This window comes from Microcaecilia unicolor, chromosome 8, assembly GCF_901765095.1.
Source record: "Microcaecilia unicolor chromosome 8, aMicUni1.1, whole genome shotgun sequence".
In the NCBI taxonomy this organism is placed as follows: Eukaryota; Metazoa; Chordata; class Amphibia; order Gymnophiona; family Siphonopidae; genus Microcaecilia; species Microcaecilia unicolor.
In genome coordinates this window covers 145499053-145521612 of record NC_044038.1, presented here as the reverse complement: position 1 = coordinate 145521612, position 22560 = coordinate 145499053, and the positions used below count along the sequence as shown (strand labels likewise).

The following is a 22560-nucleotide window of genomic DNA, read 5'->3' as shown; positions in this document are numbered from 1 at the left end:
TCCACAGTGAATATGCATGTGATAAGAGGCATACAATAAAAATAGAGCTTACATATTCATTGTGAGTATCCTGAAAACTCAGCTGACTTGCTCCAAAAATATGAGGATTGAACACATACAGCAGTATCCATGCATATCCACAATTGCAATTGAAATTTAGATGATGTTGCAAGTGAATTTTCAGAAACGATGGACACTAAGCCCAATTTGTAAGTGTGACTACTGTCTTTTAATAACTTAAGTACAGTTATAGCCCTTTGATAGAACAACAGATGAAATATATATAACCTGTGCGGAGCTCAAAGCATTAGTCTGTTTTGTTTTTTCTCTGCAGTGTGGTGCTGATTCACTTGGCTGTGATCGACTAGGTTGCTTTAACCTCAGCATTAGAGGACATGGGTAAGCTTTGGGAGATGCAGTATAAGATATTAAAATATTCTGAGTAGAAGTTTTCTGCCAAGCTAATTTATCCTTTTATCACAAATGAAGATAATTATCTCTGATGTTTGTAAATAGTTTTACATCCTTCCTGCAAAGGTAATTAAATTAATATACCTATTGTATACAAGTACTGGGATACATTGGTAGTTGGGCGTTCTGAGAAGAGTGTGCAGTGAAATGAATATGGGAAGTTTTCTTTACCCCAAAAAAGGGGACTGAAATGTTAGGGCACACTGGTGCAGTATTACTATGAGCCCATCGGTGAGGAGACATGCAGATATTACATTTATCGGCCTGCAAAGGGATATTGAGGCCCTCTGGTCAAACTTCTCTTAGTTGGTTTGCATGCTCTCATCCAGTGAGAGAGAGAGGAATCCTTCTTCATTTGCTGATTCCTTGTTTTACTTAGAGCATGTTTTTCAGTAGGTAAGAGTTCTGATGTTCTTAAAGAACTGATTGTATAATTTTATGAGTTTATTGCCATGTTGTGATCTTCTTGCATTGCTATTATAGAGAATGTGTACAGTATGTGAAAAGCTTCAACATTCCACTGCTGGTTTTAGGAGGAGGTGGCTACACTGTTCGAAATGTAGCCAGGTGCTGGTGAGTAAGCAACACACTCCCTTAAAAACTACTTCCAGTCCACACAAATCTGATCTTGTCTAAGGGAGTGAGAAAGGGGTAGGAGCAGCTGTAAGACTTGGGTCTTTGTTAGCCTTAGGCCTTGTGTGACATCAGGGTCATAAGTTGCTAAAATCATAATAAGAATTCAGCTAAAAGAAGGACATTTCAAATTACTCCCTGGGTAATTTGTCTCATGGGATCATGTTAGAGAGCAGTAAAACACAGCATCTGGTGCAGTAGCCCCAATTTGTCCTACCCTAGGAACAGCCCTGCCTAGGGGAGCATAACTGGCTCTGTCTACAGTTTTTCAATTGGGTATGGACTTTAGATAGCCTTGGTTATTTTGTAAGTATAGTGTCTGCTTTTGTGCAGTAACAGTTCTTTGTCAGTCTTTTAACTAGAAACGTAGAAACATGACGGCAGATAAAGGCCAACTGGACCGTCCAGTCTGCCCATCCTCCATAACCACTAACTTCCTTTTCCTAAGGGATCCCATGGGCCTATCCCACTCTTTCTTAAATTCTGACACAGCCTCGTCTCCATGACCTCCACTGCGAGGCCATTCTACGGTTCACCACCCTTTCCATGAACGAATACTTTCTTAGCTTAATCATATGCCCCCTCATTCCAGAGTTTTCCTTCATTTGAAAAAGGCTTATTTCTTGTACATTAATGCCCCTGAGATATTTAAAGGTCTTTATCAGGGGTGTAGTCAGACTTGACATTTTTGGGGTGCCTAGAATTAACATTGGGGGAGGGGCACTAGGCATATAGGTGTGAGTAGTATTTAGGAGTATACCAAATAATGCCTTGGAATGAACTTTATGATGGATTTGTAATTAAACAGTTCTGCGTAAACATAAACCACATTCAAACATATGAAACCTTTGGAAACACTGACATTTTTAAATCTCTTACTTCAGTCACTCATAGAACACAGACCAATCCTCACCAATTACAGAATAAAGGACCAAAAATTAGAAAAGAGATCACTAAGAAATCACATTCTCTATAATCAGTACAGCATAGGAGAAATAAAAATAAAAATTCATTATCTACTGTAGGAAGCAAAATGCAAGATCACTTTCTAAACCAAAATAAAACCCACAAATAAATTAGCCATGAAATGTTAAAAAACATGAGGGACACAGTGGGTCCGATATTCAGACCGTTCCTGGCCGGTTAAATAGCACTGAATATCGGCCAGAGGTTTTCCAGCCTAGTGCTGAATTGTCCCACTGTTCTCTGAATTCAGCCAGTTACTCTCTCTTTTCAGGACCTATGAAACATCTCTGCTGGTGGATGAAACGATTAGCGAGGAACTCCCATATAGTGGTGAGTGATCAGGACAAGGATGTAGGCTGCCACTACTGTTGTCAACCCATGCTAAAACTGGATAATTTGAGTGTCCTTTATGATCATAGAGTAACTCAAAGTTAGAAATTGACTTTGCTAGGTTACACACAATCATGATGTGGTATATATCTGAGCCCCTTACTGGCCTTTCAGTGATTTGGTGTCTTCTGCTTTCCAGTATTCTATTCCTACAAATTTCAGTATGTGGACTAACATCCCACAGTACCTTCATTCCAATCTCATATATTGTTTGGGCAGACACTGGTAATTCTATGAAATTGTGTACCCATTTTGATATTGAAGTTACTTTTTTAAACTAATTTTTGTTAGAACTATGCATAATACATTTATCATGTAACAATTTGAAATTCTACCATATGACATTAAGCTGGTTTAAATGATACAGTAACAGATAATGATGGTGGTCATATGATATAAAAGAACCCATGTCTTATGAAGTTAGCCCCCCCCCCCCCCCCCCCCCCCCCCCCCCACACACACACACACAGGTACAGAATATCTTCTTTTGAGGTTGTTGCATTTAAAATAATTTCAGCTGTTATTGGCATACTGTCCATGGTGGCTTATAGTAAATATATTCAATACCATGCAAACAATACGCAAGTCAATGGAAAATGAATGAGAAGTAGCAAAAAGATTAAAGCCAATGTGATCTGATCATATTCCAGTAAGTCTGGCAGGGGAAGTTTAGGGGTTGCTCACCCTTAACCCAAAGTGCAACCCTCTCCGCCTTATTTTCGAAAGAGAAAGACGCCCATATTTCGATCCAAATCGGGAAATGGGCGTCTTTCTCCCGTGGGCACCCAAATCGGTATAATCGAACGCCCATTTTGGGCATCTTCAACTGCAATCTGTCGCAGAAACGGGCAAAGTTGACGGGGGCGTGTCGGAGGCATGATGAAGGCGGGACTGGGGCGTGTTTATCGGCCGAGGAGAGATGGGCATCCTCGGCCGATAATCGAAAAAAGAAAGGCGATTTTAGCGCGAATTTGGGTCACTTTTTTTGGACCCTATTTTTTCACGAACAAGCCCCAAAAAAGTGCCCTAAATGACCAGATGACCACCGGAGGGACTCCCCCAGTGGTCAGTAACCCCCTCCCACCCAAAAAAAACAACTTTAAAAACTTCAGCCTGTATCCCAGTCTCAAATGTCATACCCAGCTCCATCACAGCAGTATGCAGGTCCCTGGAGCAGTTTTAGTGGGTGCATGCATTTCAGGCAGGCAGACCCAGGCCTACCCCCCCTCCCCTCCACCTGTTACACTTGTGGTGGTAAATGGGAGCCCTCTAAATCGCCCCCCAAAACCCACTGTACCCAGATCTAGGTGCCCCCCTTCAGCCATAGGTGCTATGGTAATGGTGTAGAGTTGTGGGCAGTGGGTTTTGGGGGGGATTTGGGGGGCTCAGCACCCAAGCGAAGGGAGCTATGGACTTCAGAGGGAGGTAACTTTTTTTTAATTGTTACAAGTGCCCCTAGGGTGCCCGGTTGGTGTCCTGGCATGTGAGGGGGATCAGTGCACTACGAGTCCTGGCCCCTCCCATGACCCAATGCCTTTAATTTGGTCGTTTTTGAGCTAGATGCCTTCAGTTTCCATTATCGCTGAAAAACGAAACCGCCCAGCTCAAATCCGCACAAATCCGATGCATTTGGCTGGCACAAACTGTATTATCGGAAAAAAGATGGACGCCCATTTTTTCCGAAAATACGGTTTGTCCCGCCCCTTCACGTACCCGTTCTCGGAGATAGACGCCCATGGAGATGGGCATTCGCGTTCGATTATGCCCTTCCACGGGTGGCAACATCTCAGTCTTCACATACAGTCTTACCAGGTTGTCTTCTGCTAGGATCAGTTTTGAAGTTTGAAACTTTGGGATCTGATGTTATGACACCTGAAAGTTAAGCACAGTTGATTCTGTAGGACCTCCAGTAGGCAGTATTAGTGACTCAGAATAGGGTAAATTTCTCTTTCAACTTATACTATATCATGGAATTGAGGGCAGTGTGTGTCAAAAGGTGATATGTTGTAGGTAAGACATTAAACTAAGCCTGTGGACATTTGTTAGAGCACTTAGACATATATTGTTTTGGTGTGTATTAAACTAGAAACTGTTGAAGTTGTGGTTAAGTAATGCAACTTGCGTCTTGCTGTAGTTCCCCAAAAGAATAAATTAACTTTATCTTAGGAAAACTTGATACCTTTTCTCATATGTACACCTGAATAAAATTTATTGTAGAGCGCTTTGTAAAGTATTGCACAGGTGCATATTTTTTTCACTAAGGTGGCTTTAACAGACTTATATGCATAGCCATTATTGAACCCTGTTGTCTCTTGATTTATAGGCAGATTGTCAGTTCTCTGCAGTACAGGAAGACTTGCTTTGCTCTTCAAATCTGAAAATAATCTGCTAGGAATTTCTAGAATTTCCTTTCCTATAAAATATGACTGACCTGACTATTATGATAAACATTGATGTATTATTTAATGGCATTTTCAGCTATGCCAGTGCTTGTTTGAAATATAACTTCATCACATCTTAGCAAAATTGGTAGTCACCATCCTCAGAACATCACTTTAAACGTTTGTTTGTTTTTTTATTATTTTCTTCTCCTTTTTTATTTCTGTGCCTTTACTTTCATAAAAACTCTGCACTAATTTGTTTAAAAGAGTCACTGTCCTCACTTTATAAATTTCAGAATATTTTGAATACTTTGCACCTGACTTTACTTTGCACCCAGATGTCAGTACAAGAATTGAAAACCAGAACACCAGGCAGGTAAGCATCCCTAAAGAGATCATTCTCCCCTTTTCTCCTACTTCATGTGAACTCTTGGATCTCTAATATAACTTTTAATTAAAAAATAATAAATATCAAGTGAAATGGCCAAGACGAATAAAAGAATAACTTGAATACTTCAGCATTATGGAGGCATTTAGAGACCAGCTAATTTATTGAGCTATAAGCTTTCAAGAACAATAAGTCACGTCATCTGTTACCTATGATGAAGTGGGCTTTTGTCCTCAAAAGCTTTAGCCTCAGTAAATCAGTCTGCCAGGTGCCTTCTGTGGTATGTTTGCTTCCTGCAATGGCCTAGGGAGGCTGAAGAGAGCTGCAGATGATGAACAACCCATCCTAGAGCAGCCCAGAAATATCACAGAGTAAAACATCCACTATAAAAAACATATCCATCCTTTGGTATTAAACCTGACTTGTCTCTGTTCTTGGGGTATTCTTTGTTTCTTAGATGGGTGGGTACATTGATGGAACTACGTGTGCCCATCTAACTGTTATGTACATGTTATGTGGGGCTGATCTCTCTCTTTGAGACTGTTTTGCTTTATATTTGTGCAAACTTGATATCACAATACAAAATAAAAATGAAGTAAAAAAAAATTCCAGATTTAGGGTAGCTAAGCTGGTTGAGTTGATAGTATGCTGATTGACTTCCTTCAAAACCAAAATCCTGAAGAAATTCAATAAGGCAAATCATTCAAAAGCCATGATCTGTATTGCTGATGTCAAATAAGATATCTAATTCTTTTGCAAGTCACAGAAACCAGACACATATTTAAAGGTTCTAGTGACCTGAGTTTCAGAACATACAGTGGTGGAAATAAGTATTTGATCCCTTGCTGATTTTGTAAGTTTGCCCACTGACAAAGACATGAGCAGCCCATAATTGAAGGGTAGGTTATTGGTAACAGTGAGAGATAGCACATCACAAATTAAATCCGGAAAATCACATTGTGGAAAGTATATGAATTTATTTGCATTCTGCTGAGGGAAATAAGTATTTGATCCCCCACCAACCAGTAAGAGATCTGGCCCCTACAGACCAGGTAGATGCTCCAAATCAACTCGTTACCTGCATGACAGACAGCTGTCGGCAATGGTCACCTGTATGAAAGACACCTGTCCACAGACTCAGTGAATCAGTCAGACTCTAACCTCTACAAAATGGCCAAGAGCAAGGAGCTGTCTAAGGATGTCAGGGACAAGATCATACACCTGCACAAGGCTGGAATGGGCTACAAAACCATCAGTAAGACGCTGGGCGAGAAGGAGACAACTGTTGGTGCCATAGTAAGAAAATGGAAGAAGTACAAAATGACTGTCAATCGACAAAGATCTGGGGCTCCACGCAAAATCTCACCTCGTGGGGTATCCTTGATCATGAGGAAGGTTAGAAATCAGCCTACAACTACAAGGGGGGAACTTGTCAATGATCTCAAGGCAGCTGGGACCACTGTCACCACGAAAACCATTGGTAACACATTACGACATAACGGATTGCAATCCTGCAGTGCCGCAAGGTCCCCTGCTCCGGAAGGCACATGTGACGGCCCGTCTGAAGTTTGCCAGTGAACACCTGGATGATGCCGAGAGTGATTGGGAGAAGGTGCTGTGGTCAGATGAGACAAAAATTGAGCTCTTTGGCATGAACTCAACTCGCCGTGTTTGGAGGAAGAGAAATGCTGCCTATGACCCAAAGAACACCGTCCCCCACTGTCAAGCATGGAGGTGGAAATGTTATGTTTTGGGGGTGTTTCTCTGCTAAGGGCACAGGACTACTTCACCGCATCAATGGGAGAATGGATGGGGCCATGTACCGTACAATTCTGAGTGACAACCTCCTTCCCTCCGCCAGGGCCTTAAAAATGGGTCGTGGCTGGGTCTTCCAGCACGACAATGACCCAAAACATACAGCCAAGGCAACAAAGGAGTGGCTCAGGAAGAAGCACATTAGGGTCATGGAGTGGCCTAGCCAGTCACCAGACCTTAATCCCATTGAAAACTTATGGAGGGAGCTGAAGCTGCGAGTTGCCAAGCGACAGCCCAGAACTCTTAATGATTTAGAGATGATCTGCAAAGAGGAGTGGACCAAAATTCCTCCTGACATGTGTGCAAACCTCATCATCAACTACAGAAGACGTCTGACCGCTGTGCTTGCCAACAAGGGTTTTGCCACCAAGTATTAGGTCTTGTTTGCCAGAGGGATTAAATACTTATTTCCCTCTGCAGAATGCAAATAAATTCATATACTTTCCACAATGTGATTTTCCGGATTTAATTTGTGATGTGCTATCTCTCACTGTTACCAATAACCTACCCTTCAATTATGGGCTGCTCATGTCTTTGTCAGTGGGCAAACTTACAAAATCAGCAAGGGATCAAATACTTATTTCCACCACTGTATACAGGTGAGAAATGTGTTATAACCAAAAAACAATCCTTCAGCTGTTGAGATGGGTTAGTATAGGGCTGAGAAATCAGTTTTTTCAAAACATACCATATCCACTTTATGTAAGTGGGAAAAAGTAATTTCAAGCATCACTGCACAGTACATTCTTTCACATACATCAACAGAGTTCAATTTGTCCAAAACATTAAATCTGTTATCCACTTTGCATATGAGTTTCAGTAATTACCTTAATTATCTTTAAGGTAATAATGTTGTGACAAACCACAAATTACACAGGCTAAAAACAGCTTTAAAGCTTACAAGTTACCTCAGTTTAGGGGTCTGTTCACTAATGTATGCTTAGCAGTTACCTTGGGATTTAATTGCACTAACCATTATTGCAAGACCACTAAAAATCCTGCACCAGCTGCATGCTGTGTTAGGGAGCAGAAACTGGGTAGGTTATGGCCTGCACATTGCAGTTAGCACAAAGTACTTAGCACATGCTGTCACTTATGCTGGTAGTGCAAGCGCATTTACCACCTTAAGTTGAGGTGTTAAGTGCATCCATGCTAATTACAAATCATCTTAATGGGTGGTGAAGAACATGTTGATGCAGTAACTGCAGGGGACATGCTGTACACACCTTGCATGTACTGCATTTTAGTTTTTGTTGTTACAGCGAGGTAATTGTAAAACCTTAATGCACTTTAGTAAACTGACACCTTGAATTTTATTTCAATTCTTAATTACTAAGAGCACTGATAACATTTATCTGAGATGCAGATAATCTCAGCAGTCAGTCAAAGGTTTGGGGGTTTTGTCAAGATACTAAGCACATCCTCACTTTTTTTTAATTTATGAAATTCAAAATATAAATAAGTAACAACTTGTACAGAAAGGTAAATGTTATAAAATGTCAAAAATTACACACAGAAATGGAGAAATTTAGGAAATGAAATAGATATAGTAATAGCTAATATCCACTATAAGAGGTTTCAATATTAAATGGAGAACGAGGAAATCCTGGAAACAGGAAAATAAGGTAAATTAGCTTTGCACTAAGTGCTAAAGAGAGAGCACAAATACTTATACACCTTCTCCCTCCCTCCCCCCCCACCCACCTCCACGTCCTCATTTCTGACTCTGGTGTTAGCTATGTTAAAAATGCTTCGATCTGTGTGGTGCTATAGTTACACAAGTACTAAACTCAATATGAAAGGAGAAGAAATAGTGACATAGAGTTTCTGTGATGCAGATTCTGTTCCATTTCCCACAGTATTTGGATCAAATCCGACAGACTATTTTTGAAAACTTGAAGATGCTAAACCATGCACCAAGCGTTCAGATCCATGATGTCCCTTCTGACCTTCTGAGCTATGACCGAACAGATGATCCTGATCCTGAAGAGAGGTGTTCAGAAGATAATTACAGCAGGTAACACTCATTCGGATCCTATAATCTTTCTCATGCACTTTTTTGTATGCCTCCTGACCTCTGAATTTGATTGGACAAAGCAGACACAACATGTTCATGTATTTTTATTGAATTTACAAGAACGTTGTGATACAGTTTGAGCATTAGCTTGCTTAGGGGAATGTTGCTATATTATAGCATAGTTATCTGTACAATATCATTTTAGTACTAGTAGTAAAGAGATGCACGGGGACAGAAATTTCACCCATCCCTGACCGTCCTCAATGGAATCTAACCTATACCCACCTGTACCAACTAAGATCCATTCCTACCTATACCTGCAATTAATCTCCTCCATCCTCACCCATACCCGCAGGAGTCGACGTTATCACTTGTTCGCAGCCCTCCATTTCCTCCTGAGCCAAACGGCCTCCCATGGTTTTTTGGATGGTATCACTGTTCAACTGATGAGGATTCCAAGCATTGATTTAGTGTTTCAGCTGCCACTCTAGTCATTCTAAAACTTATTCTGGCCCTCCAGTTGTCTCTCCCAGTACATTCCAAGCTTCGTTCTGACGCACCAGTTGTTTCACTCAGTGCATTCCAAGCCTCATTCTGGCATCACTAGAGATTTTGACTACACTCCCATTAGAATCCCTTGGCAACTTCTTCCATCCCCGTGGGAATCCCATGGCATCTTCTTCCATCCCCGCGGGAATCCAGTGGCAATTTCTTCCATCCCCGCGGGAATCCCGTGGCAACTTCTTCCATCCTTGTGGGAATCCCATGGGTTCCGCAGGATTCCCACGGTCCCCATTCCCATGCAGCTCTCTAATTAGCAGAAAACCAATCTACAACAAACATTTTTTGAGATTTCTGTAATGGAACCCTCATAACAAACCTTCAAGTGTGAAATTATGATAGAACAAACATTTTGACCCTATGAGTTACATTCAAAAACCTGTAAGAGGAAACTGTTCACCCTTTTCTTACCGTTCCGTGCATGTCGAAGGAGTGCACATAAAGGAGCAAAACGTGCTCCTTGGGGCGCGTAATACAGTTTCCCGATTACATTGTACCAAGTCTGAGGCCAAATGGTTGGTACCATCACAAATCTTTTTGATCTTTGTTTTGAAGACATTTATTACACTTCTTGTGATAGGTGCATTTCCACTTATTTGTTCCGTTTTTGAATCCTGCTATGATGACGTCCAATTTCTTTCAGATACCGGTTAGATGGAGATGGTATTCCCAATTTAAACAGCAGTTTATTTATTTGACATTTTTACCCCACATTAGCCCGAGAGTGACTCAGGTTTAATGTGGCTTACATAGCAAACAACTAAATGAAAGATAAATTGTTAAGAATACATAAACAGATTGTAAAAAGTACAACATATAATACTATAACGTTGGCTTGATAAATCAGAGTTAACATATGTGGTTAATTAACCCCGATGCAACTTTTCATAAGAGTAGATGGATAAAGAAGATGATTAAACCATAATGGCATTAATAAATTAAGTGAAGGTAAAAGGATACAGGTACAATTGATTACGGCTAGATAGGATTAGGGAGGGAAAAGAAATGGAATTAATTGTATGAATGAATTCTGTTCAAACAGAATGCTTTGTTATCTGAATAGCTGAATTGAAAAAATGAGTTTTTGGTATGTTTCTAAAAGACAGGTAATCATCTGTGTAGAGTAAGATATCTGAGTCCTTGCATTAATTTGTCTCAACATTTTGCTTCTCATACACCGCATTTGGACCTATTCTCTTCCTTGCCTTTGTTGATTTGCAGATTGATAAAGCGTAAGCATATATTCATTCAAGACCTTTTACAAACCCATTGCCTTGATTTACTTGTGCTTACTGAAACATGGCTTCTTTCTTTCAATGCCTCCCAGCCAAATATTCGGTCTTCTGTTCATCTCGGGTGGGTCGATGTGATGGTGGTCTGACCTTTATTTACCACTCCTCTTTCTTGGTTAAAGAGATTATAAATCTAGGCCTTCTTTACTCTGAGCTTCTCCTGGTAGAAGTCACTTCTCCCTTTTGTCTTCATAGTCTTTTTTGATTGTGCTCCATCATTAAAAAGTGAAGACTGGGAACAGGTCTATCAGTCACTGGCTGATGCTGTCATAAAGTATCCTTATTTCCTGATCCTAGGTGACTTCAGTACTCATTTAGATGATACAACACATCCATTCTTTTCTCGGCTGTCTGCCTTTATAAATGATGTCAATTTAACCCAGCACATTTTAGTCCCTAAAGATGCAGCCGGACATACTTTTGATTCATGACTACCTCATCTACTTCATTTCAGTTCTCTGCTCTCCAAGTTGTTTCCGTCTCTTGGATCATTATTTTCTTTCTTTTAAACTAATACTGCCAAGTCCAAAACAGAAAAATACTTCCTTCACTTGTCAATCATGAGGTCTTCGACGTATTGACCTCCTTTCTTTTCCTTCATGCTCAGATAATTTTCCTTCGGAATTTACAGCTTGTTCATTAAAAGACCAGGTTTCTATGTGGACTTCCTGTCTCCAGAAGGCATTACACTGTGTTGCTCCACTAAGATCAGTTCTGATATGGCCAATGAAAAATCAGCTTTGGTTTCACTCAAGCCTCCACCTATGCCGACAATAAGCATACAAAGGCATAAATTGAGAACTAACGAGGCACTTGAGAGATGTAAACAGACATATCATTATTATCTAACACAAATTAGGATTTTTGTTTTCATACTGAATCCATTCAGCATCTAACGCTACTAAGCAGCTTTTTTTCTGTTTTTAATTAACTAACAACTGCTCCAGTTACTAACATTCTGTCAGAACATCTTACTTCCGACATTTTAGCTACATAATTTGTTTCAAAAATTAAGACTCTCCAATCTTCATTTTCAGTACAAACTGATACTCTGACTACACTTTCTCCTTCTGATCCCACAGGCCTTATCAACCTCCTGGGATTCCTTTAACCACCCCCCCCCCCCCCCCCCAATCATTTGCATCTTTCCAGAAGACATTGTTACAGTTACATGCTACATACTGTCCTCTGGACCCTTTCCCTTCAATTTGAGTAAAGAGCCCATCTTTGGGACTACTTCCTTTTATTTTTTTCATTGGTAATTAATAGTCTAACAATTCTATTCCATCTACTTAAAAATTGCACTGGTTAAACTGTTTCTAAAGAAATCTATATTGGATCCTCTTCTTCCCAATAACTGCCTCCCTGTTTCTATTCTCCCTTTTTTGACTAAAATTTTAGAAACTAATGATCTTTTCTCAACCCCAAACGCACTTAGAAGCCATTAATGCCCTTCATCCACATCAGTCTGGTTTTAGATCCTGATACAGTACAGACACAGGGCTATGAGAACAGTTCTCACAGCCCTGCTAAGTGACTTCAATTCTCGTTTGGACGGGATAAATCACATTAATTGTATCTTTAGCTTTGCCAGCTGCGTTTGATTTAATCGATCATAATCTTCTCTTACAACGTCTGCGTTCACTTGGTGTAACTGGCACGGTCCGCAAATGGTTCTCTTCTTTTCTTACTGATCATTCCTTCAAGGTCTCTGTCTCTCTCTACTTCTGTTTCTTATTTCCTTACCTGCGGTGTCCCACAGGGCTCCGTTCTTTCACCATTTTTTCTTCAATCTATATGTTAGTTCATCAGCCTTGCTCATTCAGTCATTTGATATTAGTTCATATTAATATGCAGGTGATTTCTTATTGGTACACTGTACAAACCCCTATTCCATTGATTTACAACCGCTTCAAGACTGTCTTCATGAAGTTGCTCAGTGGCTTCAACTTCATTGTCTTGTCCTTAATCCGGATAAAACAATAGCTAGCTGGATTTCAGGCTCTCTAGACTCGCCTACTTTGAATCCAATGCTTTTTGATAGGCAAATTGTCCCAGTATCCTCATTTAGATATTTGGAGATTATCATTGACTCCTCCCTTTTTTCTGGTCCTCAAATATCTCATATTATGAAAACTGGATTCTTTTTTTCTTCACAAGCTCAGATCCATTAGGAATACAGTAGATCTAGACTCACTCTGCTCCTTGTTCTATGCTTACATAAATACTTGATACGATTACTGCAATAAAGCCTATTCTAGAATCACTAAGATTAATTTAAAGTGTTTACAGACACTACAGAACACTGCTGCTCACATTTATTTGTAAGATCTCTGGATATGACAACTCCATTGACTCCCTATAGAATTTAGAATAAAGTTTAAGATTCTCACATTGACGCACAGCACAAAGTCTTATATACAGCTACTCCTTCCTATTTGGCTCCCTTAATTATTCTGTATACTCCAGCTCACATTCTTTGTTCATTATCTGACAGTAGACTAGTTTTTCCTCCTTCCTCCAAAGCTAGATGGGAATCTACGATGACCTCAGCTTTTTACTTTCTTCAGCCAGCTCTATGGAATTCACTGCCCCAACCAATTTGACTGGAAAGATCTTACATTCTTTTTTGTTCTGCCCTAAAATCACATTCCTTTCAGTTTGAGACTGCCTGATTTTCATTTTTGCCTTGCTACTGGGTCTCTGCAATGAGAAATATGGAAGATTTATTTTAGTTGAACTCCTTTAAATGCTACTCATTTGAATACCTGGTATTATTTTATCTTGTGTGACTGGTTTGGTTGATCTTTGAATTGATTTTATGTGCCTTGTGTGACTTTGTAGTGAATGAAATCAGTCCTATAATTTTGTGGAGTTCTTTTCCTGTTATGTTTGATTACTTTTTATATACTGTAAATCGTTCTGACTTGCTTAGCAAATAGATACAGTGTAGAAAAATAAACGATAAACAGTGATTGTTTTTTTTTTTCTTTCAGTTTCTAACAGGGATGGAATCCAGACATGTTTTATAAATGTAGTGTCTGCTTTCACCCCATATTATAAAAGCGAATAGATAATTAGACATTTTCTAAATATTGCTTATGGTGATAAAAGGTAAGAAAGTGTCATATATAGTGCTTTTTCATATCTGTGTCCAACATGGGTAGATTTTTCAAATTCTGATGTTTAAAAAAAATAGAATTTGTAATGCATTAAAATAGAAATTTGTTTCTGTTATTCGCAACATACTGTACACTTTCAATGTGGAAGAACAATTACAGTAATCAAAAAGTATTAAGGATAAGAAACTAAAAACATGTTGATTTCATAAGTCTTTACACCCTTTGACTTGGCACTTGGTGGAATACCCTCTTGCAGCGATAAAGGGCATGAGCTGAGTGTTTACCAACTTTGCATAGTGGGGTGATATATTTTTTTGCCCTTTCTCAGCAGAACAGCTCAAGCTCTTTCAAGTTGGCCAGAGGTTATTTGTGAACTGCAGTCTAGATCTTGCCACAGATTTTCTGTGGGTTCAGGTCTGGGCTTTGATTGGGCCATTCATGAACATTTACTTTTTTTCTTGTTGAGCCTTTCCTTTGTTGCTTTTGCTTTGTGCTTAGGATCATTGTCCTACTGAAAGGTAGATCTTCTCCACAGTCCCAGATCCACTGGGATATGCTTGTATTTTTCACTATCTATATTTCCCTTTGTTTTCACAAGACTTGCTGTCCCTTCTGAGCAAAGCCATCCTCACAGCATAGGGCTGTTGCCAGCATACATTACTGTAGGGATTATTTTAACAGGATGATATGCTATGTTATGCCATACACTGAGACAGAGTCCCATTTTGGTCTCATCAGGCCACAAGACTTTCTCCCACATGCATATAATGTCTGAGTAATTTGTACTTGATGAATCGCCTTTTTTAACAAATCAAAACGATTTACAAAATAATTTAAAAGATATGGAAAAAGAAAAGAACACCAAAAAATATATAGAAAAGAAAAAAATTGCACCAAGAACTATAGTCTCATCAGGTACTACTGATGCACTATGTGGTTCATCACGGTTTTTCTTCAGCAGTGGCTTCCTGGCCACCCTGACTTACAGGCCATTTTTGTAGAGTAATTTTGAAATTGTTACATAGTCAGCATTTTCTCCAATCTCAGCCAAAGACCTATGTAGTTCTTTTAAAGTAATATATGGTTTCACAGTGAAACCCACGGCTGCTGACTTTGGTGAGACAATCTGATTGAGGCACTGTCTGAGTGATTCCAAACTATCCGCTTTATAATGGTGGACCTGACAGTGCCTCAAGGGATATTCAGACACACTGACATTTTTATTATAGTCTCTTCCAAATCTGTACCTTTTGAATAACTTTGTCCACTCTGGTCTCACTGTAGTGAGGTAAGTGGAATATAACTAAGGCTGTTGAATATAGGTGTTTATAAAACTTGTAAATTTGTATTTTTATTTTCAAGCCAATTAGATGCTTTGGAATGATACTAAAATTACCTTGTTTTATGTTACAAAATTATATTTTAGGCACATTTTTAGGTGGCTTCTATTATTTAGGTGATCTTATTAACATTTTTGAAATTTGGTACACTCCACCTCTCAATCCCAGTAATCATCCCCAGTAGTCACATTCCCCATCTTGTTTCTCACCTTTTTCATTCCTCCCACCCTGTTCTCACCCAGTCTTTTCTCATCCAACCCCTCGGCAGTCTCTTTCTCAATTCCCCATTTCAAGTTTCTCTTTCATTCAAGGTTATCAATAGAAATCAAACAAAATAAAACATGGAAAAGAAAATAAGATGATACCTTTTTTATTGGACATAACAATACATTTCTTGATTAGCTTTCGAAGGTTGCCCTTCGTCAGATCGGAAAGAAGGGCAACCTTCGAAAGCTAATCAAGAAATGTATTAAGTTATGTCCAATAAAAAAGGTATCATCTTATTTTCTTTTCCATGTTTTATTTTGTTTGATTTCTATTGATAACCTTTAAGAGTGGACTAACACAGCTACCACACCTCTTTCATTCAAGTATAGCAACTAGGGCTGCAGTTTGATTATAATGTCTAATCATATGATTAAAAGATTGTAATTGTGATTAATTGCACAATTAAAGATAATTGTATTTATTTATTTCCCACTGCAGCTCCTTATGACTCTGGACAACTCACTTAACCCTCCATTGCCCCAGTTACAAAATAAGTGCCTGTATATAATATGTAAACCGCTTTGATTGTAACTACTGAAAGGTGGTGTATTAAATCCCATACCCTTTCCCTTCCCTAAAGGACTGATAATATCTCTCCCTCCCTCTCACCCCAGATCCAGCATCTCTCCCTCCCTAGCATCTGCACCCCCCTCTCAATCTCCTTCCCCCACCCCCCACCAGTCTTTCTTAAAGGTGGTCTTCTGTTGGTCCCCAGAAGTGGCAGCATTGCACATATGCTGCCTGTGGCCTGCTCTGAAGCTTTCCCTTTGGCCTGCCTCCTTTGATATCACTTTCTGTTTCTGCCTAGGTGGGACAGGTCAGAGGGGGAAGCTTTGGACCAGGCTGTAGGCAGCATATGCTTCCATTGGTTAGGATCAACAGGGCCAACTTTAAGGTAGACTAGTGCGGGGGGGGGGGGGGGGGAGAATGTCATTGCACTCAGGACACAGGTTAAGAGTGGAGGAGATGTTTGAAGGAGACAGGAGACGCTGCAATGTGATTATGTTAATTGCAATTAACGATTAATACCTTAACTGCAGAGTTAACTATGATTAAATTCAGCCATAATAGCAACTAGTACTGTTGGTTCCAAGGACCTTCAAGTACAGTTGTGGTATCGGCAGTTTTATTTGGTTTTATTATTATTTCACTGACCTAAGATCCAGAGACAAATCATGAGAAAAAAAGTGGCTCAAAATAAAGAGAAATCAAGATGCTGCTATCAGTTCCACTTTTAGAGCTCTTCTGCTGTCTTCACCATGCAGTTTTTAGTAGGTTTGAGCCACATGGTGCAGAAAGTCCCATGCTAATGTGAGATTTGAGATGGCCAGACCAGCAGTTCAGATTTAGTAAGAGTCACATGGTGAAGAGAAGCTCTTGGGGATGTTTTAGTATAATGTGGGCCAAGCAAGAGGATTTCCTGGAGCTCTTGAACCAGTTCATACTATTTCAGGTCAAAATTTTCCTCCCCCCCACTGGCTTCACAGTGAGAACATGCCTGTTGGCACCACTTCCTTCCCATCAATGCACCTCCAGCCAGCTTTCTGCTTTGTGTGTGTTTACCAAAACATTAAAAAAAAAAAAAAAAAACCCCAGCAAAGATGGGAGTGCATGGATGTACATTCACAGCCAGTACCCTCTGATTCAGCACAGCTGGAGGCAGCAATGCAGCTTAGCCACTGCCATCAGTCTCCTCTGGGTCTTCAACAGGTGTACCTGGACAGTTGGAGAGGGGAATGGATTCAGAAGAGCAACAGCATTGTGGGAACTTTCTGGAGGATTTAAAATGCATGCCCTTTCCAGTGACTTTCCACTATTGGGTTCAGGAAAGAGGGGAATATTCTCAGCCCTGCATGCCACTTATTACAGGGGAGGTGGCCTGGTCATTGATGGCATCTTGAACTGAGGAAGAAGCATGCAGTTCTTACTCTGATGATGTCATTAGATTTTCAGGGTTTTGCTGTTTTCAGCATGTTTAGACCTTATCGTCAGTTTCACTTCATATAACAGCTTGATTCATTCAGGGGGGATTCAAATTAGCTCAACTACTGTGATTGGACACAGATGGGCTCTATTTAATTTATGGGCCTTATTAAGGCAGTTTTTGAAAATGGAACCAATTTGGGTTTGCTGTGACAAAGGATATAAACAATTAGGCAGTCAAGATTTTTTTTTTTTATTACTTTTTAAATATTTACATAACTTGTTTCACATTGAAAGTGTGGCATGTATTGTATAGATCAGTTAAACAAAATCCTACTTTGTTGAACTGTATTTTTTAGACAGCAGAATTTGAAAAATGTACAAGGATATGAAGACTTTTGCAAGGCACTCTTGTACATTTGTCTCAAGGGTGCATTGCATCCAGACCTCCAGAAGGAACCTAGTCAGAGAAAAGTCATTGCACTTTTAATCTAGCTTGAAGTAATTGGATCCTGAAGGCATCTTAAATGGTGCACCTCATCAACACTGCGATGGATAAGGCATACATTCTGATTTGAGTTGGAAGACAGAGGTAGAGAAAAGTGATCAAACTGAAAAAGAATTATCTTTTTTTCCAGTCATACCATGTGGCGAAGCTTATTGTTAACTGTAATATGTCTAATTTCTTTTTAGACCTGAAGCTGCAAATGAGTATTACGATGCTGACCATGACAATGATAAGGAGAGTGATGTAGAGATATGAAGAATAAAAGGAGATTTCCCATCTGGATTTTGGGATGTTCAGAGTTGCATTGGTGTCAAACCAGTTCTGCCCCTTATCTGACCACAGCTTTGGAAAGATACTTATCATTTTTGAGCCAGCATCAGTGGTCTTAGACCTGCAATCCAACGTGTGTTGGTTTATTTATTGTCAGTAATAACTCTGTTCAGCTGTTATGTTGTCTGTTTGATTTTGCTTGAAAAAAGGTTGATGGAGAAGGGAAGGGCATGTATGTAACCATTTTCCCAGTTTCTCTGAAAAGTCATGTAGATGTCCTTGGATTCATACTTGAATGCATGATGCACCATGTTGCCCTTGAAGTCACACTGGAGTGCCTGTTCCTCTGCACCGTTCTTGCATCCACACTGGAATGCTTGACCCTAGCACCACTGTGCTCCCCTCTTTTTCCAATGAACCTGGGTCAACTTGAAATCTCCTCTTCTACCCTGATATGCCCAGGACAGCCCCAGGACAGCCCCAGTTGAGACAGACATAGCTACACAGCACAGTTTTCGTCTTTAAAAGGGAGAATTGAATACATGTATTCTGACAAATCAAGGTCCTGGAATTTCCTGTTTTCCAGAATACACATTTTTTTCTTAGAGTTTTAGAGATCTACAGTAAGTGACTTAGAAACAAATAGTGTCCTTTTGAAATTGAGTTGATGGAATGAACCAGCTGTACAGATGTGGGACATTAGTATGACAGCCTAAGATTCATCAGTGTACAGTTACTTCCACAGTAGAATTGTTTTGTTAAAATGATCATGCTTTTATTTCAAATTGTTTGACTTCTTAGAAATATTATTGTAAAATATTTTAATTTAAATAATTTTAAAATTGCACAACAAACCGCAGTCAAAAACAAAATATGTTGTTACATAATTGATCCAGTCATTGTTTGGATAAAAACTCATACAGTAAATCAAACTTTTGTAATCAGCTATACTGCCTTTATCATTACATGATAGGTCTTTAATAATTTGTTTTGGGAATGCTGTTCATTACTGGATTTTCTTTGGCCCTAATACTCCTTTGAGGATCTTTGACCTCTCATTCATAGCTACCAGAATTTTTCTCTGTTGTGCCTCCCTCCCAATCTAGCTATCTAATTGATGTTCCTAGAGTAAGGAGCACAAACTGCTCTCAGAATATGTGTACTGCTTTGATTGTAACCACAGAAAGGCAGTACATCAAATCCCATCCCCTTTCTCTGTCGGTAGGTATCACTACTGACTAACAGGATTCCCCTCCCTCTAGCTGAGAGCTCTAAAGAGTATTTCTAGAATGCCTAAGGAGCAAGCTGAGTCTGAAATCAGACTTGGATCTTTTCTTGCATAGCACCAGAATGGCCTACAACTGATAAATTTAAAGTTACAGAGGATAACTTTTATAATTAAATGCTAAGGTAAGACATCATGTGTGGATATTGTTAAGTTATTTATACTCCCTATGACTGTTGCAGGATGTGATTTTCATAGTTAGCCAAACCCGCTGAAGTGCATTGTGATTTGACTAACTAGGGTTACAGTCAGTTTCATCAGGTGAAGCAAAGAGGATTGCGGATAGGAGTGGTGATGGCAGGCATACATAGTTGTTAGAACAACCTTCAGAAGTTTAGATGACCATGACACTGCCTTTGTCTGTTACAACATGTGGCTATTAATGATGAATATTGTTCATTACCAGCAATCTGTGTCATTACCATGAGGCAAGACAATACAGAGCCTTATACTCAAAAGAAAAAGTTATGCTCCTAAATTTGTTCTCTATTTTCAGCTGAAAATCCATCTTAATTTAGGAGCTTAAAGGTTTTTTTCCTTTTAAATTTATACATTTACCTAGGTTTGAGGCCAATGCTGAAAATCTGTGTTAAACTTTTAACTTTTTTTTCCCATTACATAGCTTCCCACTATTCTAGAACCGCTTCCCACTATTCTAGAACCAGTAGGAAAGTTGTGTCTATCAACTAGCAGTTGGAGATAAAGAACTGAAAACTGAGCTGAGACATCTCTTTGGCATCCAGTACAGCTTCTCACTGTTATCTATCTCCATCAAGTGAATAGACACACTTTATAGTCTCTGGTTCTGAGTTCTTTGCTCCTGGTTCAATTGGTCAACTGGTCCCCAGTTGAGCTTTGCGAGTGGCTTGAGTCTGCATAGTCATATCTGGAGGTCTTCAGATCCCTGTCTCTGGTGCACTGTGAATTTATTCCTTCCCTCCCTTCACCTCTCCCCTATTTCCTGTGGAGCGCTCCTTTTCCAGCACAACAACCTTAAAAAAAATAAAAAAGAAGGAAAGAAGTTTTCCTGGATAGCGTGGGACAGAGCATCAGTCCTGAGACTTTCTCATGTGTAGTAGGACTTGTGGAGACTATAAGCTTGGGGGGAGCAGCTGGCAGTGATAAGTCCAACCAAAGTTTGAATCGCAGCCACTTGGAGGGCTGCAAGTTGTACTTTGTGCAGTGGAGGGGTCCTGACTTACCACTTGAGACACATTGTGCTGTGCGTGTGACAGTTGGGTGAATGGTGACTCCCGCAGAGGCAGTTAAGTGGTGTTCCCACTGTAGGACCCCCCCTCCCCCCGCCCCCTGGTTAGTGTTGGGGTGTTGCAGTGCTTGCAATCCAGGAATCCCACGGGATGTGGAGGAAACGGTCGGTGGTAGCACATCTTCGGATTTGGTGCAGCATCCGAATATGTTGGGGTCTCTGTGCTCTCCAGCAGGGCCAGTTCACAGTTTGATGAAAGAGAGCACGGGAACGGGCTCCGTTTTTCCAGGGTCAGCTGAAATTGAGAAGCAGCCCCTAGCTGAACATTCGCGGAGCTCAGTCACCATTTTACAGTCTCAGGGCCCAACAGAATAGTCAGCTGCATTGGGGTCTTTGTTTTCTCTGGAGTTTCTATTGCTCTTACACCAGTCCTATTTACTGAAGCAGGGACGATCAGAGTTGCCGTAAGGTACTTCAGTTTCTCACCCCACTACCACTCTGGCTCCTAGACCTCCAGGAGTGGGCAGATGAGGCTACCTCTGCTTCTCCCTCCTTATCTGATGTGGCCTCAGTCTATTCAGAGGAACCATCCCTGATGGAGCCGTTAAAGGATCCTGAGGAGGGGGATGATCCAAATGTACTGAGGTCACTTCGTAAAGAGGAGCTGAGTACTCTTATTTCTGAGGCAGAGTGCTTTCCATTGAGGAGCCTTCTGCTTCGACACGTCAGAAGTTCCATCTTTGTTGATCATGAGGGGACATTGCCCTAAAAAATCTACAGGGTAGGAAGCTAGAAGGCTTGCCAAAAACAAGCCGTTGAAGTGACCTCTGTTCCTTCAAGCGACAGTGTGCAACTTGTTCGTGGGAAGAACATACCTGAAGTGGCATCAGTAGTTGGCAACATGTGATGGGCACCATAACACCCAGCTGGAAGCAGGGGGGGGGGGGCTATTTGGCGAATTCTATTTATGATGTTACGAGTTATGGCCCACAGTATGTCTTTGGCTGCCACGGCATGTTGGCAAAACTGGTTGCGACATTAGGCAGGTCACGTCTAGTTAATTGCCCTTTTGGGGCAAGTGGCTTTTTGGAAAAGATCTCAGTTACTTGGTGAAAACACTGGGGGGAAAATAAGCCACAGCGATTGCTGGAGGATAAGCCAAATGCTTCTGGTCATCCGTCTTCAGGGGACTCTTGATCTCCATTTCAAGACAGCAGACGATAATGGCCTGGTCATCAATTTCAGGCATACCAATCTTCCTTTTGTGTGGACAGGAAGGCCTCCTTTAGTCATCTAGAGCTCACAATTCTTCCAGAGCTTTGCAGTGATGTGAGGCTGATCCAATCTTTTCTTCCCCCAGTGGGAAGAAGTCTTCAGGAGTTTCAGGAGGAGTGGGCCAAAATCACGTCAGACCAGTGGGTTTTGGATATTCTTACAGAAGGTTACAAGTTGGAATTTTCTCACTGGTCACTCCTCTCTTCTTGCAATCTCCTTGTTGAAAGGGAACCAAGGCTGTCAAAGTTCATGCTACTGTAGATTCCTTGCTGGTGCTCCGGGCCATTGTGCCAGTTCCCCCGGCTGAACAGGGGCAAGGTATATACTCAGTCTACTTCATTGTCCCAAAGAAGGAAGGCACCTTTCGTTCAGTCTTGGATCTCAAAGGTCTAAGCCGCTGCCTCCGAATGTCCCACTTTTGCATGGAGTAGTCATAGCCTCAGTTCAAG

At 40.5% G+C, this 22560-nt stretch overlaps 1 protein-coding gene across 1 annotated transcript in view; it reads left to right on the top strand.

Moving 5' to 3' along the window:
- HDAC3 (histone deacetylase 3) overlaps nucleotides 1–20533 on the top strand; it is a 93085-nt gene extending 72552 nt beyond the window's left edge. Inside the window, 6 exon segments of the mRNA XM_030212811.1 lie at nucleotides 335–399; nucleotides 955–1044; nucleotides 2342–2400; nucleotides 5138–5217; nucleotides 8904–9061; nucleotides 18260–20533. Coding sequence (XP_030068671.1) covers nucleotides 335–399; nucleotides 955–1044; nucleotides 2342–2400; nucleotides 5138–5217; nucleotides 8904–9061; nucleotides 18260–18329 — 522 coding nt within the window. The 3' untranslated portion in view covers nucleotides 18330–20533.
- Nucleotides 20534–22560: the final 2027 nt, after the last annotated feature.